The 26,992-nt window shown below is 48.8% G+C and overlaps 1 protein-coding gene across 9 annotated transcripts in view; it reads right to left on the bottom strand.

The window, feature by feature from the left end:
* PIK3CD (phosphatidylinositol-4,5-bisphosphate 3-kinase catalytic subunit delta) overlaps window positions 1–26,992 on the bottom strand; it is a 51,570-nt gene that overhangs the window by 11,728 nt on the left and 12,850 nt on the right. For 3 of the 9 annotated variants that reach the window (XR_011135805.1, XM_068916072.1, XM_068916080.1), the window contains exons 1-17: window positions 23,313–23,446; window positions 22,168–22,338; window positions 14,726–14,889; window positions 13,000–13,228; window positions 12,352–12,581; window positions 11,222–11,401; window positions 10,445–10,594; window positions 9,763–9,852; window positions 8,258–8,479; window positions 5,087–5,183; window positions 4,531–4,661; window positions 3,547–3,606; window positions 3,160–3,327; window positions 2,127–2,248; window positions 1,740–1,883; window positions 1,183–1,282; window positions 105–283 (exon numbers count right to left, since the gene is read on the bottom strand). Coding sequence is in view for 8 of the 9 variants with exons in the window: in XM_068916072.1 (XP_068772173.1) it covers window positions 105–283; window positions 1,183–1,282; window positions 1,740–1,883; window positions 2,127–2,248; window positions 3,160–3,327; window positions 3,547–3,606; window positions 4,531–4,661; window positions 5,087–5,183; window positions 8,258–8,479; window positions 9,763–9,852; window positions 10,445–10,594; window positions 11,222–11,401; window positions 12,352–12,581; window positions 13,000–13,228; window positions 14,726–14,866 (2,243 nt within the window). In the remaining variant the exon portion in view is untranslated. Of the gene's footprint in view, window positions 1–104; window positions 284–1,182; window positions 1,283–1,739; window positions 1,884–2,126; window positions 2,249–3,159; window positions 3,328–3,546; window positions 3,607–4,530; window positions 4,662–5,086; window positions 5,184–8,257; window positions 8,480–9,762; window positions 9,853–10,444; window positions 10,595–11,221; window positions 11,402–12,351; window positions 12,582–12,999; window positions 13,229–14,420; window positions 14,598–14,725; window positions 14,890–21,919; window positions 22,032–22,167; window positions 22,339–22,639; window positions 22,678–23,312; window positions 23,447–26,992 lie in introns of those variants that run through there. The other 6 variants (XM_068916073.1, XM_068916076.1, XM_068916074.1 and 3 more) reach the window with 6 other exon arrangements.

Here is a 26,992-nt window from a genome sequence, read left to right as displayed (position 1 = left end):
GACTTCCAGGAGGGAAGAAGGCCTGAGGGTTACCAGAAGCCTGGCTCTTCTGCTGCAGAGAGCCTGTGGCACAACTGAGGAGGAAATGCAGACGTCTTCCTTACCAAACTTCAGTGAGGATAATGTTGGGGTTCAGGGGGGACTGGAGGTGGGAAAGTGCTTCAAGGTAAGTTTCCTGCTTCATGCACATATGCATCATCTCCTTGGTTTGAGGCTTTGTGGCCTTCTGAGAACTCACTTTGACAAAGTCATTGAGAGCTTTCATCTTGTTGAGTGCTTCTCCCTGCAAAAAAAGGGAGGGATAGAAGAGTGTTGAACCAAACAGGAAATGCCTGGAAGAAAGTTAAAAACTATTAAAATTGTCTACTGTGAAATGCAAACTTTGGTTGTCTCTCTTGCCTTCTCTTCTCGCAGAGATTTTGTACTTTGCAACCAAATCTAGTATCTGCTTTCTATAGTGAACTACGCAGATTCTGCTGCACAAAAAATATGTTGCAACGTAACGAGTGCAGTCCTAAATACCCCAGGCGTAACGCAGGTTATCAAGCACCGCAGGAAAAAAATGAAGTGCGCTGGCTAGAAATGCGAGGAAACCCAATGCCTTAGAGGCCTACTGCCCCTGTCCTGCAGTGCAGTTGGGGAGTTCTGGTTACGAAAAAGCTCTACTCAGTCTTCAAAACAGAAGCAGCGTTGGTTTGTGGGCACACCTTAGATACGGCCTCACGTATGGAGGTTTCCCCTCACCTCTGAGGTAGGTACAGCGATCCTTGATAAATGACAACTTTTAGAGAGTGGGTAATTAACAGCATTACCTCCCCGTCCTCCCCCCCAAAAGGCCACTGAGGAAAAGAATGCACTGCTCTGAAACAGCCAGCCAGTTGTGAACAGTGCCTACTAAACGACATCTCATTACAACTCATCTAGTAACAGTACTGGTCTTGAAACATTTCAAACCATTCTAGACACATCTTGTCATTTGGGTTGGGTGCAAGTGAGTAAGAGATGAACAAAAAGTCACAGGTGATGGGGAAACTCCAGGCTCTTAATAGGATATGCCAAAAAAAATGCATGTAGCAGTTACAAGGGCTTTTTTGGTATTACTGACTAACATTAAGTTGGAAAAGTTGAGATCCAGCTCCAAGCATGAGAGAAGTCAACCTTACAGCTGAAAGAAATTCTTACCTGTTTCATTAAAACTTTCATGTGGTGGGTGCTGCCTCTGCAGTATGCCTCCAGGATGAGGCCAAACCTCAAGGCGACTGCAGGGACATGCATTTCTGACCTAGGGGAAGGAGGGAGGTTAAAGCAAACCTGACTCAACTGCAGTGAGTGGCTAATTTTCCCATTCATGCCAGCATGGGGTGGGGGGGAATTAACTTTGCTGTTTAGATTCCTTCTATGTATTGGAGAGAGAAAACACCCACCCCAAAAGGTGCAGTAGAAAAATCCATTGCTTGAAGTGATGACAAAACTTTTTGGATGACTAAATTGCTAACCATGCATTTGAAAAGTTACTCAAGGAGCAAGGGCAGTTCAGAGCCTGTGATTCAGAACTGGCAGGTGGCCATGAATGTCTAAAGTAAATTTCAGTTTCAGGCATGCGTATCTAGTTTTATATACATATATCTTTTTTTTCCCTGAAAAGAACGGACCTGCCCCCCCCACCAAAAAGATTTTTTTTTTGTCCTTCTGCAAAAATCCTCAGTTTCCCAAGTGAAAAGCAGCAGTTCACTCCTTACCTTAGATGCCAGAATAGGAAGTGGCCTATCTTGCGGTTGGATAATGCCCTGTCCAGTAGGAACTTGGTTAGTTCACAGTCTAAGTAGGATTCATACTTAAGCACTTGGACAAGTTGCAGCAGGTACTGGAACAATTCATCATCTCTGGAGACAGAAAGCGGTGGGGGGGGGGAAGGTAACCTCACCTTTACTGCACCAAGGGTACTTGAAAAAACATATATATATATATATATATATACACACACACTATATATTTATACATACATACACACACACACATATATATAAAAAATATATAGAAAAGACTGCCAGCCTTGTCCGGAGTCCCCTTCAGCAGCCCTAAATGTAAACAGAAAGGGGCTCCACATGTCCTTTGTGAACACTTACGTCAGCTTCTTTAATGAGTTGATAGCAAAGGAGCCAACGTAACGATCAGGGAAGCTGAAATCCAGCAGCTCCAAGGCATTCAGGACAGGCAGCTCTGGCCAGATCTGAAGCAAGGAAATCATCTGTAAAAGGGGGAGGCAGGGAAGAAGGAACAAAGTTTTAAAGACAATGGTTAAAAATCTATATGCCCCTAAAATTCTAGTGAGGGAAGAGCAGAGCCCTTAGAAAATAAACATTTCTCACTCTGCTTAGTCACTAGTTATAGATCCTACAGGGCCAGTTTGCAGATGCCAGGTCAAAAGCCACCAGTCTAAACTTTCTAGAGAGGTTGACAGGAGAGGTCATTCCCCCAGGTCCATGGCAGGGTTACAGTTGCTGTGGTGCCAGTAGTGGAACAAGCTCTTTGGGGAAAGCCTCATTCTGCAGCATAACAACGTAGGCTGGATGGGGACCTTTAGAAGGTCCTTTCGAAGCTCTCAAAGCAAGGAGGGATGAACAGCACAGAGACCATCCCTATCTGACATCTAACGTTCTCAGTAGAAGAGAGCCACTGACCCCACTCCTGAGGTAGCCTGTGCAGGTATTTCACTATTAGTTAAGAATACCCAGTCCAGATCCTTTTTCCCCCCCCCCCCCCCCCTCTGAATTTAGCCAATTTCCTCTTGCCTTCAGTTTCCTCCTTTCTAAACGCTCCCTTGCTGGTCAGAGTGCTGGTTGAGTCTGGGACAGCACACAGAGCCAGAGAGAGCTCTTAACAGCCAAAACTCAACTCCACTGGGGCATCAGGGTACTATTCAGCACGCGGCAGCATTCACAGGGACCGGGAGAGGACAGAAAATCCTCCTCAGCCTCAGCAATGCCAGCACCAAACCTTACTTCCCTCGCTGCCTACACGGGGACAGGGCCAAACATCCTCTGCTGAGCTGGCCTCTCAGACGCAACACAGGGATATATACGTGGCAAGACCTGTCAAATACGGGGGACTGGCTGCCAACCCGAGACTTCTTGCTTTTTCCTGCCCCAGCATCCTCACCTGGGCAACATCTTCATGCTTGTTCCATTTGGTGATGATAAGGAGCTTTGCCAAAGCTTGTGGGTACTGGTCACGGATATCATACCTCATCTTCCACACCAGGTCTTTCTCATGCTCATAGAGCTCAGTGTGGCTCCTCCGCTCCAGTATCTCCTTCAGCTGCAGTTTCTGCTCGTGGATATCACAGGAAAGAGCATATACAGGGCTTAGTCTCTCTTTAGGGGGCTTGCTCAGCCCAGGGAGACACCGTAGGACCGGAGCCACAAGGTTGCATGGCCCAGTTTGATGAAAAAAGCTGGCTGGGGGTAAGATGGCAACATACGACTTGATCTAAGAAACCAGGCTTGCACATAGCCAACTGCAGAACTGTTGATGCCAGAGACTCACCTCCTCAGGGTCTTCCAGTGCAGTGCGGGGTTGTTCTCCATTTCTCCCCAACTCCAGCAGCTGGTACACAAATACAGAGTCTGAGAAAGGCTCCTCATTTCCTCTGTATCCTAGCTCATCATCGCTTCAGGCGTTTATGCTGCGTTAAGAGACCGGTCCCTTGCTACCTCTGGAGAAGGGAGTCATACCTCTCCGACAGCCCAGGCGTAGATAATGTGCTCACAGGGGTCCCTCTGCTCCGAGCTGTAACCTAACCGCCCTTTTCCCCAGTGGTATTGAGAATCAAGGGATGAGTCCTCCCCTTAAGGGCACATCCGCACACTCATATGGTCAGTGAATGGGGGCTCTGGTCACTGAACTCCAGGCTAACACAAGCCATTCCAGGTTCCTGGAACTGGCACGCGTTGGCCAAACAGACAGCGCTGCCCAAGCCGCCTTGCACACTGGCGCAATCTGTTACAGCTTCCAAGCCAGAGCATGCATCACAGGAGAGCGGGTGTATGTGTCCCTGGCAGAGCAGAACTCCTTCCCTTCCTGAAACAGGCACATTTCTTCTTCTTTTAATGTTTGGCCAGTTGCAGTGACAGATGGAAAATTCCCGTACCACACGGCATGCTAGCACTCTGTGCTGAAAGGCAGGGAGCTGTCTCCTTACACTCATTTCCCCCCCTATTCCTCTTCCTATTGAGCCCAGTAAGGCTGCCTGCAGTTTAAAGGCAGCTTAGTTAAGCCTATGTGCAAACAAAAGCTCATAGATGAGAGCAGCTTTACCTTGGTAGTTCACACTTGGAAAATTATTTGCCCAAAGGTATATTAGAGTAAGAGAAAGACAAATTTTCAGTTTAAAATATCCACGTGTCAGGTTTGTTTGTACCTGGTCCCTTGTCAATGGCTGCCCGAGACACAGTGGTACTGTATGCTCCTGCACCCAGCAAAGCTAAGGCGATTTCCTGCATCTCCCTGAAAAGCGTCTGTGTCCCCTACCTGTTCAAACGACGGGTAATACACAGGATGCGATGCAATGCTGGGGAAGCAGATGACCAAGGCTGCTGCACTTTCTGTGTTGGGATTACACTGTACTGTACCCATGGGGTTGAGAAGTTCCCCCTTCTCATCTGAAAAGCAAGGTACACAAACCCATAAACCTTAGCCTTCTGAAGATTTGGCTCAGAAAGCGGGGCACAGAACTGCTTCCAGCTCTGTCACTGGCCTGAGCAGGTCACACCATTTTCCTGGCACCACAACGCAAGAATATGAGATCTCTTTAGGAGAGCAGCTACCTCTTACGTCACATGTGCAATGCCAAGCCAAGTAAGGCCTTGATCTTGGCAGGGCTCTAGGGGCCATTGCAGTATCGGGCAGTAATTGTAGTGGGACTGTTAGCACAGAGTGTTACTAAGAACAGTAACACTATTATTCTGAGCTATTCTGGCCCCTCCTACAACCCACCGGACAGCAATACAGAACACAAGACATATCCCATCTTTGCGGTGGAGATGAAAGACACAGAACAATACCGTAGCTCTAGCTCCTGACATACCTGGAAAGGAGGACCACATGTGCAAGCAGCACTCTCCCGTTTTCAGCTGGTCCTTATAGTCAAAAAGCATGACATTCACCCAGGCAATTGGGCAGTCCTGCAAGGCAAAGAAAGAAGCTGGTCTGGGTGCTGTGATTGCAAAAGATGGATTTAGGGAAGAGAGGAACTAACCTATGCAAAGCAAACACCTATGCAGAATACTGTAGGCAGGTAACTTCACGTTCAAGAGCATGCAGTCACCCCCTCACCACAAAGAGTTGCTGTAAAGGTTACACCACCCCAGGTACTGGCCACACCTGACTCACTACCTTCTCAGTTCACCTAAAATCAGAATACAAAATGGCATAAAAATCAGAAACTTACCAGAAGCTGGTAAGACCCTTTTCTGTAGGGCTGAATGGCACCAAAAACTCCCCACAAATACGTCTGGAGTTTGACATCTCCCTGCCCCCACCACCATCTTGCACATCTGAAGAAACTCTAGGTTTCCAATAAGGCATTGCAACTCTACAGTCAATCATATTTGAAGGGGCTAAAACTTACATACTACACATATTTCACATCTTGAGGGGAAGGAGAAGAACCTTAACTTTGAAACAGGGAACGCGACAGTTAGCATGAGTTCAGAAAACGAGACAAAGAATCCTAGATATATCTGATAACGGGAAGAAAAGGCTTGGCCCCTCTGCACAACAACAAACACTCTCTTTCTATAGAACTCAAACTATGCCGCCACCCCTCCAAAAAAAAGCCCAAGCCCAACCTCATCTGGGCGGTGGAAGCAAAGTAAGCAGAAAAGCAAAGTGACTGGGGCACGGCCAAGACAGACAACTCGCCTCCCCGCTCCAACCCAGTTCTCTGCCACTAGAGCAACAGATTCTACAAGTGACCTAAGTTTTCCTGCACTCAGGTTCCCCAAATGGAACAGTTGCTTCACACAACAGTTACAGCCACACCAGCATTTCACCCAACTGCTCAGAAAACACTGAGGCTTAAGCGTATACCAGCACAAAAATTGGCTCGCCAAGAGGGTGCGAGGCAGAATTCTAGTGAGATGCACCCACAAAGAGTACTTTGTTTGAAGGGATCCACAGCGAGGATGTGAGTACAGGTGTGCAGTGAGTGTACTTGTTCCACTGTAACATTCTGGAGCGTATATCAGGCTTCCCCAGAAGACACACCAAAGGACTTGGCGGAGCTAGCGATATCAGCTTTTCCTCTAATACAACTGAACAGCTCATTTCCAAGCGGCCTCTCACAAAGCTTTTCGTTGATTTGATCACGCTAAGCATCCCCGGCAAGATCCCACTTGAGACATCAGCTTCCCGACCACGAGGAGAAGCCAAACACAATACCACCACCAGCAGTAAACCTTTCCATCAAACTAAATGACACCGAACTGCAGCACAGAGCCTGCCAAAATGCAAGGCAAGATTTTGGTGGATAAGGTCCAGCAGAGCAACAATTCAGCATCACAAGGACAGAAATATCTCCTGCATGACTTAAGACAGAGTGAAAGCCAACCAGTGACATTAACCCTCTGACTCATCCCAGTCAGGCTGTAGGCTCGCCTGTTTTCATGGAAGTAAATGAGTCAGTCCCACCTTCCTGATCTGGACTGCCTGCATAGAAAACGTGTAATTAACTTCTGAATACTGAGCAGTAAGCAAAAAGCTTATTCATCAGTAATACAAAAATCAGGATGCAGTTTGACTAGAACCTCCAGCCACCAACTATTTTAAACCGGATCCGGGCACCTCACCCAGATTCACAATGTGAATACATAAACAAATCCATTTCTACAGAGCTCAGGTCCAGCAAACATTGCAAATTTTACATTACAAGTCCATCAGAATGCACCCACCTTGCCCCATTACTGGAACAAACTTGAACAAGATCCTGTCAACTCAGCTAACCAAGCTGGCTTTGTTTTGTCAAATCAGAACAGCAGAATTTCCTTCTGACTGCTTCAAAACTGAAAATTGTTCCTGCGTGACCACAAAAATGCAGCCTGCGGATGAATCACATATTCTGTTCAACAAAAGCCTCCAGCAGGAGTTGGAGCTCTGTTATTCTTCAGTACAAAAACAACAATAAAAGCTTGATCCTGGTCCTTGCCTCAAAATGTTTCCAGTCTGAAATCTCCAACCTGGAAAGTTGTCCATGCAAACAGGAGTCAGATTGCATCAAAGTCCCCAGATATTAATGCACTGTAAACCTGAGAGCCTTACTGATGTCATGGCAGCAAAGCTCAGTGAACGCACCAGCAATACAGAGGAGCTAGGAGAACTGAGAACTTAACTAAAATCTTCTGTGACAGCATTTGTCAATCCCTCAATTTTATTTGCACTCTAGTAAAGGCAGCCTGACTAATTCCCTGTTTAAAGCATATGGACAGTATTTCTATGGCTGCAGAAACAATCATTTGCAGAGAAACAGGGGTGTTTTTTCCTCACAAAGAAAACTCTCCAAATGCAGAGAGCTGGAGGCATCATGCTTACTCAAGTTACAGCACCAGTAAATCAGCTTTTAGATTTACTCTTAGTTACTGAAATATTGTTAATGGCTTAGAAGTTTTGCAACAGAGGAGAAAAAAAATCACTGCATCTCTGAATCAGAGGCGTAAAACAAGAGCTTCCAAAGTGAATTTAACACTTCCCATCCTCAGTTTGCAGCATCTTAGCAGTAGCCTTAAAGATTCTGCACTTGAAATTTAACCTCACCTAAAACTTTGCTGTAACCAGTGTTTACATTCCTCATTCTCTTCCCCTTTCTTAGCTGTTAATTTGCTCCACGGGGGACTTGCATGAAAGACCTTACTAGAAAGAAGATGCAACATACAAGATGGTTTTAACCTCAGCTATAAAACAAGGAAGTTGCGGAAGAGCAAAACAGAGAAACCAACGCAAACGATTCCACTTGATGTGCATTTGCATGTGGGGTATGCTTCCTAATGGTCTTTCTGGAGAAGACATTACAGTTAAAACATCCTTTCCTAAAGGCAGCCACTCCTCAGTTTCCTGTTCCTGTTGAGGAAGTTACAGGCCATCATTCTGTGAGCTCTTTTATTAATAAGTCTTCTTCTGAAAGCCAAAGGTATTTGGCTCCCAATGGCATCCTGCGCTTCCAGCACCGGCAAGCCCGACTCAGTCGCCCGCTGGCTTTACTTACAGCTTTCTTGGACTTCTTCTTGGTGGAGCGAGCCTTCTTTGCCTTCTCGATGACAGCATAGAGGGCAAAGCAGAGCCGCGCCATACGGGGAAGATCACAGATGTTAATATCAAAATCCAGCCTCTGCTTCCACACCGGCTCCGAGCACACGTTCACTTCAGAGCTTGACACCATCTTGCACAGCATCTCATTGCCATGGAAGAGACCTGCTTGCACCACCAGCTGAGGGAAGGAGAAGTAAGAGAACACCATGAATCCACAGGGACCCGATCTTGACACTTGATTAGAAGAAGAACAGGACAGAGAGTCCACTCCTGGAAATACAACACCCTACTCCTGTTTCTTTCCTCCGATTCACTGAAACGTTAATTAACGAGTACTTTAGTCTCCCTCTTCACTCAACTTCAGCAAGGGCATTGTTATCTTTTTACTTCACGTAGGGATTGCAAGAGCTGCTTAATCACTACAAAACGCACGAGTAACCCATTGCTAAGAGTATTACACGTTTCATCCTATAAAACCAGGCAATATAAATATTCAGCAAACCTTGCTCACTGAAACGCTGCAAAAACTCAGGAACCTCAGTCATGCTGAAAAGGAGGAGCAGACACCAAGAGCTGGGCAAGTGTTTCTGCTAAAGAGCAAGCAAATCAATGGCAAAGGGGAACAGCACGTGGAAGTGGCTGGGGACAACTCTGCAGCATAGTGCCAGCAGTGTGCTGTCTCGGGGTACACGTTTGTCTGCAAACCTGCATTGCTTCTGCACTTTGCCAGGTCTCTGCACAGCAGATAGGTCAAGCCTATCCCCAGCTTTGCTTCTTGTTACAGCATTGCTGGCTAGCCTGAATCACAGCCCTCGCACTCCAAGGAATCCTTCCCAGGAGGAACTCCCCGCAAACACTGGGGCACTGTATAGGAGAAAAAATTATTTCGTTGTGCTGTTCTTCATAAAGCCTGATATATTCTAGTCCTGTTTTCTTCCTTTCTTGTAGGGTGACCATTCCCCTTCGGCTCATTGGCCTGTCCCCCTATAACGGCAAACACCTTGTAAATCCCAGGGCTTTGCTGTATCCTGCTTTCTGCCCTACCTTTACCTCTCCCCTCATTCCCTCTTCTCAGAGCTTCCTCCCCTGTGCTCTCTGCAAACTTCTCTGCTCCTCCGCACTGTCAAACAAACATCACCACAGGGCAGCAGCTCTGCTTGCTGCTCAGAAACTCTTGCAGAGGGATGTTTCTAGGAATGCATTGCTGTGTTGCTGTGCTGCTGGCTAGCAAGTTCCCTTCCCCTTCCTATCGCGTTGCAGCTTAGAAGCTGCCCAACAGTTGAATGAAGCATAATGAAGGACCACATGACATCAGGCTGTCGGCCCCTGCTTTCCTCACCGTGTGCAAACAAGACAGAAGTGAGAGGTAAAGCAAGCAAGCCAAAACACACACACAAGAAAAAAAGGAACAGGAGAAAAAAACAAAACAAAAAACCCCAGACAACCGGAGCCGGCACCTACCTTCATTCTCTCATCTGCATTGACCTTGCTGCCTTGCACCAGCTCAATGTAGAAGGACTGCTCTAGGGACCAGAGAGAACCATAGTTGGGCTAAAGAGAAAAAAGAGCTCAGATGAGAAACAGCTCATACAAAGACTTCTCAACACAGCGCCCCCCCAAAACTCTCTCTCGCTAGCAGAGAGAGAGTTCTTAAATAGCACTGTCAATCCAAAAAGTGCTCTACAAAGAGAGCTCTTTTACAGACGTAGGTAGTGACACAGCAACGAGGCCGCATGCAGTTTCTGTGTCGGAGACAGCATGGGACCCAGACATCCTCTGCATCCACCTGCGTCACAACCAGCCAATGCCGTTCCCACTAGCACCCAGGCCGAGTGGGGCTGCATGGAGGAAAGCTGAAGAGCTACTCTGGAGAGCAGCTGAGATCAGCTTTCCTGCCTCCTAGGCCTGCTACCCCCAGACTTCACCTCTCATCACGTGCTTTTTGCCCCAACAGAAAAGAGCACCACGTGGCAGGGAGGAAGCAGGACGACTGGGAATCCCCAGCTCCGAGGGCCTTGCTAGGAACCTGTCCTGAGAGAGTCAGGGAGACCCAACTTCTACGGTAGCTGTTCCCAGACTACGTTAGCATCTCCATCAGCAGATGTGCTGAGGGTGACCAAGCTGGATCACTCTGTCCTTTTACCTTCTTCTTAGGGAGCGGGGGAGGCTTGGCAGCCATCTTTGGGGGGTTGGCAATGCAGTTGGTTTGCTCATCTCTCATAGCAATGATAGTGGAGGAGTGTACCATGGTCAGGTGGGGCGTTAGGCCTCGGTGCAGGCAGCTGCGGATATACTGCAAAGACAGGACAGAGTCAGCATGAATGAAACTGCGCCAGGCAGGCAAAGACAGTGAAGCAAAGCAGAACTGGCTGAAGCAGAAACAGGTGGATGGCACAGAGAAAGGACCCAGTAGCCATCAAAATTCAGTTTTAAATGATCTCCTCTGGCTTTATAAACCCACATCCCACTGGACGCATGTTGGTAGTACCAAGAACGTGATGTGCGTTACGCCTGGTATTTCATCAGCTGACTCATGCACTCGAATAGCTGCATTAAGAGAAACTGCTAAGGACTCAGCATTCCTGACAGCAGTTCACCCTACCAGGGGAACAAAGGATTACTTGCTCAGCTTTTAGGAAAAGCACTCCCAGCCCACCATGCAAGCAAAGAGACACCTCTAGAATCATAATCTATAAACAGAGGGGATGGGCTTAGATCAGCTGCCCTCCAAAACCATAAGGATCATTAGGTTCTCAAGAGTTCTTGCCCTAGGCAGCATCCAGGTTCCTGCTATCAACGGGCTGCATTCCTGCAAACAGCACTGTCTCCTTGATGCAGGACAACATGTCCCACCCACCCTCCCCACAACAGGAGGGCATATAGGAACAGACTCACTGACAAAGCAAGACAAAAGGCTCACCTGGAACTGGTACAGGGGGTAGTTCCCATAGAGATATTCACATTTTCCGTTCACTTGCAGGGTATAGTCCTCTGGGTTCTCCACAGTCTCGTGGCGGAAGACAGTAGCCTGCTTCTTGATAGCATAGCTCATTAATGTGATGGGGAACTCCTTTGGAGAGATCTGGAAAGTGAAGCTCTCCTGCAATCCCAACAACACAGCATATGCTGTCAAACACCAGCAAAGGGCTGAAAACACCACAAGGAGTAACAAAAGCTCAGCAGGGAAGTAACAACATTCCTGTTGCTGACACAGTAAAGAGAAGGCTAAGAAGGCAGAATTACCTCCCCCCCCGCCCCACATATATTAGCAAATAAGTAGGGATGCTTGCCAAACTGGGCAGCAGCATGTTTCAGCAGTGCAAGCGCATGTCTGGAAATCAGGAACTTCACGTACAGTATAAACACCATCACCAATACATGTGGCTGCAAGTCATTGTAAATATTCCTACTGCTTTTCCACCAGCAAAGGTGGTGGTGGGCTAGGGTCACTGCGTTCAGACGCACCCCTCTGGAAGGCCCTTCTCCTCCCCTGGGGGCAATTCCTGCTTCATGTCCAGGCTCAACATGCGAAAAATCACCATTAACCAAGTGCAGTAGGAAGAACAGGGGCCCATAGGCAACACAGACCGATGCTGCCTGCAAGCAGTGCCTGCTGAGCATGAGCTGAGCAGACTCTTAGGCTTCAAAAGGAAAGATATATATATAGATAGATAGATAGATAGATAGAGATAGATAGATATATATTGATATATATATAGATATATATATTGATATATATATAAAGATTCTATACTCCTTTCCCACCCATAAATAAAAAGGTTGCCACCACATGTGCACACAGTAACCTCAGCTACCGGCTAACCAGGACACGCAATGCATGTTCAAGAGGGGGAACAGCTCTCTTGGAGCATCTTGGTTAGAGGCTCAATGACTCCCCTCAACCATATCCACACGCAGCAGGGTCTGGAGAATGAAGATCAACACTGAACACATGGAAACACTGTCCGCACACATGTTATTCTGTCTCTGAATGCCTGAAGGGAAAGCACAAACCAGCCACACACTGTCACAGAAAAGTCTGTGCTTTACCCCGCCAGACTGAAACTTGACGTTGACAAAAATGTTCTTGGTGGGGGTGTGTAGGAGGCCAGTCCCAAGGCCTTTGGCCAATGGCTCCAGCTGCAAGGGAAAGTTGTACTCCATCCAAGCTGCCCAGCTGAGCTGCTGCCGCTTCGCTGCTCTCTCCTCACAGAACTGGCGCATTTTGACGCGGAAATCGTTCACCTCTGGGTCCTGCACAGAGTCAAACTCGTGCAAACCTAAGTGGAGAGTAAGAAAGATAGATAAAATAAGCATCTGCGTCCAACAGGGGCAATCAGCCTTTGGTAATCACTCTCTGCGAAAAAGTCTTCCTGAACACATGCTTAATACCTGGCCAAAAGGAGAAAAGTCAGCCAAGTCGCTAATAATTGCTTATTTACTCTGCACAACTGCACTGACTCAATTACTATAGCCCTCTGCCAGCAGGAACGATCACCCTTCTTCTTGGGTCTGCACACACACTGTTCCCCTACCACATCCACTAGAGAACTAACTTGCTAAGTTCACCTACTGCTGATGAAGCGGGGCTCCGTCACCATTCCATACGTAGCAACATCTGGGACAGGAGCATGTTTCATCTGGAGCCAACAACCCTGCCACGCTCATGGTGTGACCAGTGATGGGGGGAAAACTGACCTTTCCCAATGAGCAGGCTGATTTGGGAGTTAATAAGCTTCTTGACCCTGTCGCCTTCTCGAGCCACGAGCCGCAGTACCGGTAGGAAGGGCTGGATGTCACAAAGCCGCCGTTGCTCATCCTCCAGCTCTTGCTGTTCTGCTGTCTGGTTGATGCATGTGAAGACATAGGCCTCGGGATCATTGAGCATGTGGAAGAGCGGCTCATATTGCGCATGCTGCCACACCACCTGGAACGGACCAACAGCACGATGAAACTACTGCTACGCTGCCAGGACTTCATCTTCCTCTTAGTGTCACCCGACAAACTCACTAACCCAAGATATGCCATTCCACAAAGGAAATGCAGAGCCAAACCTTCTCACAGCATTCCCGGACCTGTAATCATAGGCTGCTTTTCAGCCAAGCGTGGTGGTTGCAACTCTTGATTAAATGCTGGTAGATTTATTTGCAAGAGCCTCTAACTGACTTCCTTTTTTGTGCTGGCCGTTTGTTTCAGGCACAGTAAATCCCTCTGCCTTGGTATTTCAGTAACTCCCTCCCACCTGAATGCCTCACGGGTAAGTATCCACTGACAGCTAGCCTTGTGAAATGGAGGTGTTACTCCCACTGGAAGCAAAAGCGGATCAAATAACTTGCCCCCAGTAACACTGAGTTTGTGACAAAGCCAAGAATTTTTCTTAAGTCTTCTGAATTCTAGCCAATCCTCTACCATCCTTCCCTCCCAGCACATGACATTTACATATGACTGTGCATAGCCTATTCACACACTCTCTAAGCACCTGCTATAGGAGACAAACCCCTGAGGCAGATGGGCCTTTGATGTGACCCAGTGAACCTACTGACTGAAAAACACAGACCTGTAACTTAACAGCTGGAGCCAATCAGCTCCGCTTGCAGTTTTGTTTTTGTTTTTTTGACCTGAAAACTGCAGCATGAGAAAACTTGGAATAATCTGGCACTGTGCCTCTGTCCCTTGTGATCTGTGACTCATCTAGGCCAGGTTGCTGCAGCAGAGAAAACCTTTTCCATTCTGCTTTCCTTCATTCTCCCCTACCCCCACTTCCTGCCCAGGGAAAACAAGAAAGTAGTTTCATTTCTCTCACATATGGTTTTGCTAGAGCATTTTATTTCTCAAATGAAACACCAAGAAAAATTCTCTCTCGTTACAGCGTCAGTTTTTAGGATTCCGCTTCTGTGAGGCGAGAGGTGGCTAGGCTGACCACCCGAGTATTTTGAGTCAGTCCAGCATTTGTATTCGACTACTTGGGGGTGACTTCTCTTCCGTGCATCTGCATATGCAAGAGTATTCACCATGAGAAATGCAGTCCAGGGCCTGGTTGGCTCAGGTGAGCGGTAACTGAACACACAGTCCATTTGCCCCATGCTGCCAACTCTAATCGGGCCTCATTCCATAGTTACCGAAAAACTAACTTCGTATCTCAAGGTTGGGCAAGCATCCAGTAGATGGACCCCTGTACCACTGGCACCATCAGCACCCTGTCGCTGACAGTCTCAGCGGCTAGACATGAGTTTAGTGGGTTGCAGAGGCCGTGTCATGAAGGAGGGACTCTCAGAGAATCAATCACAAGGAACCACCTAAAGCAACGCAGAAGAAACTAAACTGGTGTTGAGTTAAGACCAAGCACGTTTCCCCAGGTGCTCCCATGAACAGACTCCTAGTTCCAGGAGACTGTACAGATCAGACCAGAGAACAAGGGTGTTACCTGCTTGATGGTGCCCAAGCTGGCATTACAGGATACAGAGAGGTTTAAATATATGCCTGTGGGCAGCAAAAAGTCCACCTGGATGTTTTGGTTTTCCCCCTTGGACCAGAATTCCATAGGGCAGTAAATGCCTGGGGGCATCCTGCTCACTTCTTAGCTACAACCTGCAAGAAAAGGGAAAAAAGTCTATTGCTGTTCATTACACAATAACTCCTCAGAGTGCAACTCAAATCTGTGCTGAGCGCTGTACAAAGGTAGCGCGGAAAAGAAGCCAAACAAAGGAAGATTAGCATATCCTCATATCCCCACAGCTCAGGAAAACTGGCCCCTAAAACAGATTTCCAGGCCAGTACCTTAAACCACCGGGGTGTTCTTGCTATAGAATTTGCTTCCATTTCAAAGCAACCCTGTCTTAATCTCTTTTGGATTGGGCTTTACATCTACACCTGTGTTTGACAAAGATGTTAAGAATTATCTTCACTTGAGAACAAAGACACTAGTCCTGATAGCTCATCCAGGACCAAGCAGCCAACAGAAACAATAAGGCCCTACCCATGGCTTTGTAACATAATCCTCAGAGCACGTTCCCCGAGCTGCATTTTGTTTTTCCAGAGCTAAGTTCCAGACTGCAGTAGGAGAAATAGCAGCTTGTTTTGAGTATGCTTGCATTTTTACATGCACAAACAATATTCCACTATAGTTCCCCTCCTCTAAAAGGAGAGGAGGAAGAAAAAAAAAGTCTAAGCCTGAGGCAATTAAAACAGGTTTGTTAATTCTATCTTTATCCCTTTGCTTTGCAGGGCTCTATAGTTTATTCCCAGTACCTCCAAAGAACACAAGACAGAAAAAGAATCTGAACAGTATCAGGTACAAACTGTTATTTTCCAACACAGGATAGACACACACACGAATAGCTAAAACAAAAGGCGTTCAGCAGGAACCCATTTTATAGTTTCTTAAAAGGCACGTAATACCAAACTTGGAGACACCTTCAAGCTCCATCCATATGCCTACGAGCAAAACGCTACGGCGCTGTAAGACTTGGTTTCCTCCATAGATGGCAGGCTGCAAAGTGCTGTCCTCATGTGCAGGAAGAGCTTGGAGATGTTGGCATTGGCTCCTAGCAACACACTCCGTTGTATTACACTTGCCTCTAACTAACCTGGTTCAACCACCTTAGCAGAGAGACCAGCTCACCTGACTAAATTCCCCCTCATTTACAGGGGAGTTTTCCCACTAGGTCAGCAGAGAGATGCGTCAGTAGCACAGCTTGGAGGGTGCTTACCTAGCTGCTGGATATAGAAATCAAGGCCTCAGCTTTCTGCTAGTCTTTGCTAGTTCTAAATTCAGTCTGCATATGTCCCGAACAATTCTAACAGTGTCACTTAGTCTGCAAGAGCAGTTTAAAATTTGCTCAATTCACAACTTAGAATATGTCTTTGCAGCTGTCAGGCAGTGTACAAATTTAGGGGAAAAAAAAAAAAAAAAAAACAAGCAACATGCTGCTGAAGGTTTGGGCCCCCCAATTCATGAAGTCCAGCTACTCACGAGCCAGCCTCATGCTTCGGTACGACAAGCAGCCCAGCATCTTATCTACCAGTGCCTGGGCGCACAACACTTCCCCATCAGCAGTGAGGTAAGGATTCCCAGAAACATGAGCTATGTTTTATCTGTCCTGCTTCCTCAGTACACATGCTGTATCACACAGAGACCGGATACAGAGGCCACAAAACCACCCATGTGCCTTAAGAGGGAGGGAAGTAAAATGGGGAGGAGGAGCGGTTTATAAGTTTGAATAAAGCAAAACAAGCTTGCTTTGTCTTCTGTTCATTAACAACAAAACCAGTAAGTTTCTAGAATGCCTGCGAGCTACCTCAGCCCTTCCTAGTGGCAACAAAAGCCACAAACTACCATGACTCTGCTGACCAGCAAAGATGGAAGAGATGCCAGTGGCTACCCTGCTTCCTTCAGCTGAGGATTTCTACCTGATGGCACATCCCATCAGATAGAAAACACCATATCTAAGATATTAGCACTACAACATCAAGTTCCAATTGCTCAATCCCTTGTCTTCCCAAAGACAACGCACTGATTATCTTATGACGCACAAGGATTTTTCCAACAGAAGCTGAGGTGCATACGCAAAAGGAAGAATCACTCTGGTCTTGTCTCCCATATTTTTGCTAAGCAAAGCTCAGCATAGACTAATCCAAGAGAGGATAAGGCATCTCCCCCGCTTTCATCTTCCCTTTTGCCTTGTGGAACTGGAACAGACTTCTCCAGGCTGTGGCCTTGTTTGCACTATCTGGACAATGCAGCACCACCCCTTTTTGTCAGGATTTAACTACTGAAGAAGTTGTTTGAAATACATTCTTTGCCTTTCACTGCAGTTGCCTTTTAAAAAAAAAAAAAAAAAGGATTCCAGGATTCCCCATTGTAGGTGTCAACTTTTAAAAGCCTTGACTTCGTCCCAGGCTCTTATCCTGGTGGATATACAAACTACTGCTATAAATCCCCATGTTGCAGTAGGGTTCTGACACGCAAGTCTAGTAGCTTGAGATTCAGGGTACTCAACCCACGCTTGACAGAAGTTAGTTTACTGTGCAACTTGCATATCACTCAAAGCTAGGGCAAGCAAGGGTGAGAGAAGTCTGTATTTTACTGGGATGCAAAGCCACAGAACCCCTCTCAAGGAAGCGCACAGGCTATCAAAGACACCTGCTTATCAACGCCGGGCTGTAACCACCCCCTTCTAAACATAAGACACCCCCAATTCTCACTCTTCCTACTGTTATATACCCCAAAACATCCTCTTCCTGCTAAAATATCTCCACATTCCCCCACCTACATCTTCCTAGAATACTTACTGTTCTACCACAAGCCACATCTCCAACCCCCAAATACTTGTTTCGAGTGCAAGGCGTGTAGGCTGCTTCCTTCTGACTACAACCATCCTAGATAGTTTAGCAGGCCAAGATGCACGTGGCGTTTGGCCCGCCAGGAGCAAAGAAGCAGTGCAAACAACCCAAATGCACAAAGCTCTACTGGCAGGTACACATCCTCCCATCCAAGAGAGATTCACTTCACCACTGGCCAGCCAGTCGTTCTGTTTAGGTGGCTGAGCAAGTCAGAGCCATGCACGTGTCCAAGCTAAAGGTGTGGCCGTCAAAAAGGTCAAGCAGGCTGCTCTGTGAACTTCACACAGCTCTGAACCGTAGGTCATGCGCAGAACATTTGAGGAACCTGTAGGATCTCAAATACCCCCTCATTCCTCTCAAGGAGCAATTCTCCTGTGAGCCCATTTGTACAGAAACCTAATCTACGGATGATCCCATCGTGTGTATTTTTGTGCTTGCTTGGGCAGGTCACAACCATAAAGACTATGAGTGACAGCCTGCCTGCAAGCCATGCAATTGTACTGATCCCAGGAAAGAGCGCTGCATATGCAGGAGTCGCTGGGGCAGTGTCCCACTGGCAGTGCTGCAGGCATGGCTGGGCACATGAAAAAAAGATGCAGTTTGCTCAAAATATTACTCTGTTATTTCCTGAGGTGGGCAGGGCCCCAGCTCTTCTGCCGAAAGCAGCCAGCACACTTGCTGGGAACCTCAGATGTTGCTAACAAGATGCAAGAAGTGACCAACCACATCTCAGAGGGAGACCCTCACTCTGTAGGGGACCAACAGTGCCAGAGACTGGCTACCGCAAAGCGCAGGCTGTGACTACCATCAGCGTGGGGCTGCCACAGCTGCTTCTTTCAGTCGGCAGATAAACAAGCTCTCAAACTGCAGAGCACAGTATCACTTCAGACTTCTCAGAGAGTAGAAAAGGAAGAGAAATGAATGTTGCCACACAACACAGGCTCCAAAGCACCGAGTTGGTACCCAACACAGACTTCCATGGGTCCAAACAGGAAGCTATTCCCTGCTGTCTGTGGACAGCTCCCAGAGAATTCAAGTGTACTCGTCTTTTCATGGGAACTCCTGGGCTGTGGAACATTAACGTAAGGGAAAAATAAAAATCTGTGCAAGAATGACTTTGTCGGGAGACTAGAAATAAAATACAGATGGGCACAGCGACCCCATCTCTGGTTCAAAATCCGTCCAACAACCAGTAAAAGTTGTAAGTAGAGGACAGCTGCTCCTTCGTTTTCTAATTTTGAGATGTGGATTCAACCCACTTCCAGAAGAGCAGCAATCTGGAAAGCTGCATCCATTGGTGCTAATCACCTCCTTGCCGAGAGCCTTATGGGCCCTGTACCTATCTTAAAACGCCCAAAGCTCCTTCTCACTGGGTAGAAAAAGAGGTGGCAGGAAAAAAAAAAGAAAAAGAAAAAGAAAAAAAAAAAAGACAAATTCCAGCTTTCCAGTGAAGGTAAATCCTCAGCTTCCCCTCTCCCCTTCACTTTAGTTCACTTTACTGCAGGAAAGCTACAGATTGCTTTGCCCTCCTTATGGTGTCATCTTGCATTAATTAGAGCAAAGGCAAGAAACGTACAGCTTTCCCGAAGGGGAGATGACCATGGCAGAGCTGACATTTACACAGGGCTAGTCCATCCATTCGCCCGTGAGACAGAACATAAAAGCCCAACATTACTGGATGCCATGTGGTGCACGTAGGCACAGCATCAGCAGCGGGAGATAACGTAAGTTTTGAGTTTATAACACACCTTGAGGAATGCAGAGTTGTACAGAAAGGCTGTTTTTATGCAGAATGTAACAGACGCATTTAGAATTACCCAGTCAGTATTTAACAAACAAGCAGTCAACATTTTAAAAAAAAAAAAAATCTCCTCCTATAAACTTTATCAACCACAGCTCTGATGTTTGGTGTTTACAACAAAACTGCTATTGAGAATGAAAAAAAAAAAAAAAAGCAGCAAGCTAGCAAGATCACACACGGAGTAGCGTTCCACAAACCTCTGTGAGGCTGCTGCCTTAGACAGACACGGAAGCTCTAACGCCTACAAACAGATTACAGAATTACTAAACCCCAGGACTACAAAAATACCTTTCAAGTTTGTAAGAAGTGAGTGGCAGAGAGCTCACAGGTGATGCGTGTAGCGTGGGAGACAGCAGGAAATCACTTTCATTGCAGGCATCAACTTAGCTGGGGGAGGAGACCACGGGAATTTTTATGTGCACATGCACACGGCACGTCTTTACTACACTACTAATACTCTTAGCAGATTTCAACCAGCCCTAAGCTTTCATAGGCACAGACCTAGGTCACCGAGTGTTCTATAGATGTTTTGAGTTTGTGCTCACTTTTTTAGAGGGGGTCATGGGGTAAAACAGTCCCCGGGCTGCACTGCTTGATAGAAGCTGTTTACGGTACATTGAGGGCAAAGACCAGTCATTTGAGCATTGAAACACCACAAAATTAACCCCAAAATTCCCCTCAAAGAACAGACGGACTTGGAAAACTCTCAGAGCGTGTAAGCACGTGCCCCCAGAGACACACAAGCAAGTCAAACTGTGACTGTGGGTGGGAGCTTTGTAGGGGGTCTCCCACCCTTGCAAGACTAGCTAGATACACACACTTAGGTGCCAGTCACTCAACCTAATCATGCAGCACAAACAAGCTGTTTCTGCCTCCTTTGTGGCATAACATAAGGATTCCCACCTCAAGCTCCAGTCCCCTGATGTGGATACAACCAGCTCAAAGCAAGACTGGTTTTTGCAGCTCTAGTGACTGACAAGTCTTGACAACCTGGCTATTTATTCATTTAGGAATAAGGAACACACGCCGGCAAAAGGTGCTAGGAACATAGCCCCAGGGACTGGAGTTTGCCCGTCTAATGAAGTGCAAGGGTCTGCTCTGCTGCCCCATTCACCCCAGTTGAGCAGGGACTCGTGAGGCAGCAGACGCAGACTTGATGCCGAATCCTTTCTGAACATCTGCAGAGACAGCGAGAGAGCAGGGCCAGCCTACACGACCCACAGCAAACTGGACCGAGACCTCACAGCCACCTCCTGCAGGCTGCCACCGAAAACGACTCTGAGCCTGGCCATTCGACTAGTGGCAACCTTTTACATCACAAGAGCGGCTTTGATGCCTTCTCAAATATCTTCCTCACATCACTAATTTTGGAGGAGGCATTAATAGGATAGATTTTACTCTCACGTGTCAAAAAGGTGTTTCCTTTACAATTTCCATTCATCTCCCTCTATAAATTGCAGAGCAGGAGCCCAGTTGCACTTTAGGCCATCTTTGCTGTCCTTTAGTTCCTGGGAGAGTATTGCACCTTCAGCATAAACCTGAGAGCTGCACCAGAGCTCTACATGTCTCTGGTTCCTCCTCCAACATGTACACACAAGTATAAAACTTGGCTTATGAACTAGGAGAGAACTAGGACCCCTTGCAAGGTTGAGAAGAATTCAAGTACTGCACATCTTCCAAAGTTAATGCTTTGGTATGCTCAACGTTCATTTCCTCAAACTTTAGGTTAAATATTCTAATCTGCTTTATTCAGTTTACCATAAGACAACTTCTACTTCTACCAAACATAAAAATCAAATAAAGGTTTCTGCACATTAGCAGCTTTCTGTTTTGCACCCTGATGTCTTATATCCTGCCACACAATTCCCTGCACTGATTCATTCATTCTTCCAATACTAGTTTGCTGTTCTTTCAATGTCTGCATAGTGCACACAGTTACATTATTTCTATGATGCCTTTTATTAGAGATTTCTAAGCCCCTGGTAGATCACCTCTACTCATTACTTTGCTTATACAACCCATTAGACTAAAGCAGAGGTGCAATGCAATTTGCTCAAGATAACTGGGCAGGAGATTACAATGCACACACCCAGCACTTCAGGCCTCTAAAACACTACAGAGCATCCCCTCCCCTATCAAAAAGGCGGATATAAACTGGGATTTACGTAGCAAAATCAGCATCTTCGATGCATCAAGATGTCAACAGAGGACCGCTAACGTAGTCACCATGGATTTTGCTACCTTGCAAGGAGGTGTTCTAGCTCTGTGACAACCACAAGGATCAGGCCCAGAACAGCCAATGGATCTAAAGAATCCCTTGGCTTGTGTCCTTCCCTTTCTGAAATAAAAATTCCCTTCTTCTGAGAGTTTACAGCGCTCAATGCCTGCCTTACGCATGCACACCCCCATAAAACAGGCTCACAGAAAAGTAATGGGAAGCAGAACTACGCTAATGTAATCTCAACTGGAGCTAACCTTGTTTGTGTGCAGGGCTGATGAGTAAAGGGGTTGTCAGCAAGGAAAGCAGAACATGTGTGTGGCGGTAACAACAGGCTGCAGTACTATGAGGCTTCCAGCTCCAGCGCAACTAGGAAAAGAGCAAGGTAACATACCATCATTCGAGCTCAGAGGGACCTTGGATCCAACCACAAGTAATAGGCAGAGAGAGGGAAAGAGCAGCTCAGGTAAAGCAACTCAAGAGAAATGGAAGTTTAAAGCCATACCTCATTCTGGAAGTAAAACAGCATCACTAGAGAGGCAGAGGAACATCAGGGAGTAAGAAAGGCATTTGACAGGAGGACTTGAGAGCCTTGTCCGAGTGGAAACTTTCAAGCAGCCTGTTAGGCAAGTTCACGGTCAATCGACTAGGCTTTCAGCGTTGTCTGAGGAAGCATCTAGTGAGAAACAGCGCATTTAGTGGTTAAAGCAAGAGCCTCAGTAGTGACAACCTGTAAAGTTCCATTCCCGGCCCTGACACTGTCTTGGTGCGTGACTTCAAACAGCTACATCCTCTGCGTTTCAGTTTCCTTGTAGGCACAAGTATATCTCATGAAGGATGTTGCAACTCTTAGATGCTGGTTTGGGACCTCTGTGTGCTTGTTATTACTGCTGACAGGAGCAGAGTCTTGGAGCTGGAGGATGCTGTGCGCAACGTAAGCTTCTCAGCTAAGGCTTTGCTGCTGAAATTAGCCTTACCAATGAGCAGACAGCACCAGACACCCAAATGCATCTTGCTGAAGGAAATAAAAAAGACAGACAGACATTTCTAACGACGCCCTACTGCAGTCAGCTTTCTCCGCTCAAGCACACACAGCACGCTGTGCCCAGGTGTTAAGGGACTCAGGAGAACTGCGAAAAGGCCTCCTTAAGCCTTGCCCAAACGCACGATCCCAGGCTGAAAGCACAGCAGAAGCCTGCGCCAGCATTAACAGCCAGCCGCGGCAGCACCGCTCCGATATCAAAGGTGGTAAGGCCGGCCAGGTCCCGCCCAACCTGCACAGGTCTCCGGGGGACCCGGGCGGTCCAGACAAGCGTGCCGAGCGCCAAACCCTCAGGGGCAAAGCCCTTCTGCCCAGCGCCGCGGGCGGGAGGCGCCACCAGAGGTTTCCGTCCGAGCTCTCCGGCGAAGGGGCCAGGCCGCTGCCACCTGCCCGCCGCCCAAACCCCGGGCGGGCGCCCAGGAGGAGCCGGTGGCCGGCGCTCGGCTCCGCTCCGCCACACGGAGCCGGAGGGGACGGCAGCCCGCTGAGGCAGCGGGGCTCGCGCGCTCCGGCCCGGCGCCAACGGCCTCTCGCCAACGGCCGCGCCGCGCCAACGGCCGCCGCGCCAACGGTCGCGCCGCGCCAACGGCTCCCGGCCCGCCGCTCACCTGCGCTGCTGGCCGCGGCGGCCGGGCTCCCGCGCTGCCCCTCCCGGCATCCGCGGCCCCGGCCCCGGCGCCGGCCGGCGGCGAGGCGAGAGGGGCGGTGAGGGAGGGAGGGAGGGAGGGAGAGGCGGGCGGCCCCGCCCCGCCCCGCCCGGCGCCGTGTGCAGAGGGCGCGCGGGGAGGGGGGGGGGAGCGGGGGCTGCAGCGCGCGCCCGCGCTCGTGCCCGCCGCCCGCGCTCGTGCCCGCCGCCCGCCCCCGAGCCGGTCTTTGACTCTCTTGGGATGCACTACCGCCTTCTACCGCGACCCTTGGAAAGCTCAGATTCCGCCTCTTCCAGGCCACGGGAACGGACCCGCGCCGACGGTGTTTTTAAACAGACTGTTTACTGGAATTCCAGCTTCTGTTCCGCTATTTCTCCTGCCCCCCCCCCTCCCCTTTTCAACAGGGTTTCAATGCATTAAGTCCCGCACAGAGGACGGGACAGCGCGCTGCGAGAACGTCTGCCCACGCGGCTTGCGAGAAACTGGACAACGGCAAAACCGGCGGAAACGGCAAGGAGGAACCGAAAGCGAGAAAAGCAGTCGCGACGGCTAGATTAAGGATGTGGGACCTCCGGGAGGAGCAGGAGGGAAGGCTAAGCTCGCGCCGGCGTTGCCCAGAGCAGACCGGCGCTTGCGGGCTGGCAGCAGCGCCGAGCTGCGCAGGCCGGATCGCGCCATGAAGTCGGTATCTCAAACTGATGTGAGAGTAATTCCTAGATGACACAAAGCCACTTTAATTAAAATATATATATATATATATTTGCCATGCATAAGTAAGCGCACTGGAAAACAAGAAGAAGGGGGCTTTTCTCTTGCACACGCGCTGCGGACCTCCCCCGGCTCAACGTACAACTGCGGAGAGCGGAAAGGCAAGCGGACGAGGCAAGGAGGGAAGGGGTGCCGAGGTCGCCAACGCGCTGCGCGGCTGCTGGCTCGGGGCGCGCGCCGCCCGCGGCGCCCACAGCTCCCCGCGCCTGGCGACGAACACCCCGCCGCGTCCCGCTAGGGCCCTCGAGCGGCTGCCCTTTCCCCGTGCAACTGCCACGGCCAAATCTAAAGCACAATTTCCTACTCATCTTTTGACTGTCCCCAAGTTACACCGATTACTCACATAAATATCTTTTTTTTCTTCCGCCTCCCCCCAGCCCCTTGCCTTCGACGACGTCTTTTCGAACCAGAGTCGTTCACAGCTCCATCGCTTGGCGTTTACCCACAGCTCTCTTTTCAGGCTGTTCCCGCTCTTCTTCGCTCCAGGTACACTGTTCTTGCGCCCCTGTTCCCCTTCCCAGCACCCATTTACACCAGGGACGGGCCCTAAAACGCGAGCTGTGCAAACGCTAACCGCCTCCCTTTCAAATGCCTCCTCAACACCAACTCGTTGCATGAGCAATTCAGCCAACGTTCATGGCCTAGATGGGGCAGCTGGTCATCTTGCAGAGGGAAAGGGAACGCAGGGAGGAAGAGGAGGAAGCCGAGCCCATAACGCAACCACAGCGCCTCGCGTTTCCAGGATTGCCTGGCAAGAACAACGCTTTCAACTGCCGAGGGGAGCGCCTGGGGAGGAAAACCCCGCGCCTGCCCTCCTGGGCCCTAAATCCTATCGCCCTTGGCGGTTTTAGGAAATAGTAGCATTTGTGAAACTGCATTCACCGCTTTACAGAGCGAGTACTGACAGGCCTAGAATACCCTCTCTTCTCCTCCCCTTACTCAAGAGGGGGGAGAAAAAAAAAAAAGCCACATTTAATTGCACCACAAAGCAAACAGGAAGCCAGCGCAGTTTTAGGAGAGCCGAAACTATTTGCTCCATGTGGTTAACGCTACCAAACAGGCAGGCAACCGCGTTTTTGCAGTAGCTATGCAGTCGGTCTGCAAATACAGCTGGTGACTTGCTCTCATTTAAAAGTCAAAAGAGTTTTTCTTGGCCACAAGATCTGAAATAGGATCACAGGGTCACACACGAAGTGTGCAACACCGATCCAGGCGGGCTGTCGGAGGTGAGCAGCCGAGCTCATCTGTGTTAAGTACAACCACAGCTGACAACAGCCTACAGCCTAAACCAGACGGCGCGTCAAGGTTTGAGGATCACCGTTTCTTTTTGCACCGCACGCAAAGGGTCTCCGTACTACGGCCTAACGCTACGCTACTACAGGCTTTTCATTCTTTGTGGGGATTTTCTTTTAATACATCCGTATTTTGGGCCGTAGGCTTTCTTGCAAGCTACGGATGTGCGCTCCCGAGTTGCAGCAGAGCGAGCTAAGCGCCTGCTGCCTGCGTCGGCGACTCCCGCGTGCTTCCCTAGGGCAGGTATTAGGGGAAACTGTACCCAGTATTGCAATTGCACCTTACAGCCTTCCAATCGCTGTACGCGTTCATTCTGGCTTCTAGAGCGCCCCTATTCTCCCTCCAAACACCACAGCCTGCCTCGTCGCGAAGGACTTCATGAACAGCCTAACGCTGCTGTGCTTTACAGATGTTCTTTCAGGCAGGACCCAAGGTAAAAAAGATGGGAGGAAGAACCAGCCACAGCTGGCAGACCTTCCTCACTCCCCACATCAGCGCTGGTGCTCTAAAGAGAGCGTTGATCAGCCTAAACCAACTGCAGATCCAGAGCCTCCTAAGTTTTGCTGGGGAAATTCAGATCCGAACTCACAATTTACTGTCAAGTCCCATACCCGGCCCGGCTCCGGCCATCGCCCGCCCGTTTCACTCGGGTCTCCCCGGAGAAAACAGGAACGAACAAGCGACCGCGCTGAACGGAAGCGAGAGGCAAAATTCACCGCGGCACCTTCTCCAGCGGTCACCGTCGCACCTCTCGCCTTCCGCTTTCACCCAGCGCGAGTCCCCCAGCCAAGGAGGGGGCGAACACCAGGCGGGGATGCTTTTCCTGAGGCACCGGCTGCCTTAACCCGGGGCAGGGGGGGGACCCCGCGTACGGGGCGAGGGCCTCGCCGGGCGCCGACGCTTCGCGGCCCTGGGCTGAGCAGCTCTCCGCGCTGCTGAAGCTGGACATCCTCGCCCAGCACTGAAGCAGGCGCTCGTTTTCTCCCATTCGATGATCTCAAGCAACCTTCCCAGGAGGAGGAGGCTGCTCTGAGGAAAAACGCGGCCGTTATTTCACGGCCTAGGCTTCCAGCGCGCGCAGTGGTTTTTACACTAATTGTTTTAAGAACAAGGTTACAATTCGCTTGTATGTGTTGTCACAAAAGAGAGATGTCAGAGAAGAAAACCGTAACAAAAACCCTTGGCACGTTTTCCTCTTCTGTCACTAGACACGCCTGCAAACGCAAAACCCGCTAAGTGAAATCTTCCCCTGGAATTTACAGGGGAATAAAGACGTCAGTATGGGAGCTGACGGTGAATTATAACGGGGTGGGATTCAAGGACTTGAGCAGCCTGTTTGTTCAAGGAGACTTTAACTAGGGTCAAGCCTAGGAGCCCTGCAAGAACAGTAAGACCCAGGATCACACATTGCAACCGAGCTTCAGTCCTGGTTAGGTCTGGACTCTTCAAAAGGCCATCCTTGAACTGAAACTTCTCCTCAACGACAGGCAGAGGGAGACCAACAACAGATACTTGACTCCGTCCCAAGGCCAGAATGGCATATCTTGGTGTCCTTGGCCAGATGAAAACGCTGTTTGCTT

This window comes from Struthio camelus, chromosome 21 (assembly GCF_040807025.1).
Source record: "Struthio camelus isolate bStrCam1 chromosome 21, bStrCam1.hap1, whole genome shotgun sequence".
Classification (NCBI taxonomy): domain Eukaryota; kingdom Metazoa; phylum Chordata; class Aves; order Struthioniformes; family Struthionidae; genus Struthio; species Struthio camelus.
The sequence above is the reverse complement of the archived record's forward strand: the minus strand, read 5'-3'. Positions and strand labels throughout refer to the sequence as shown.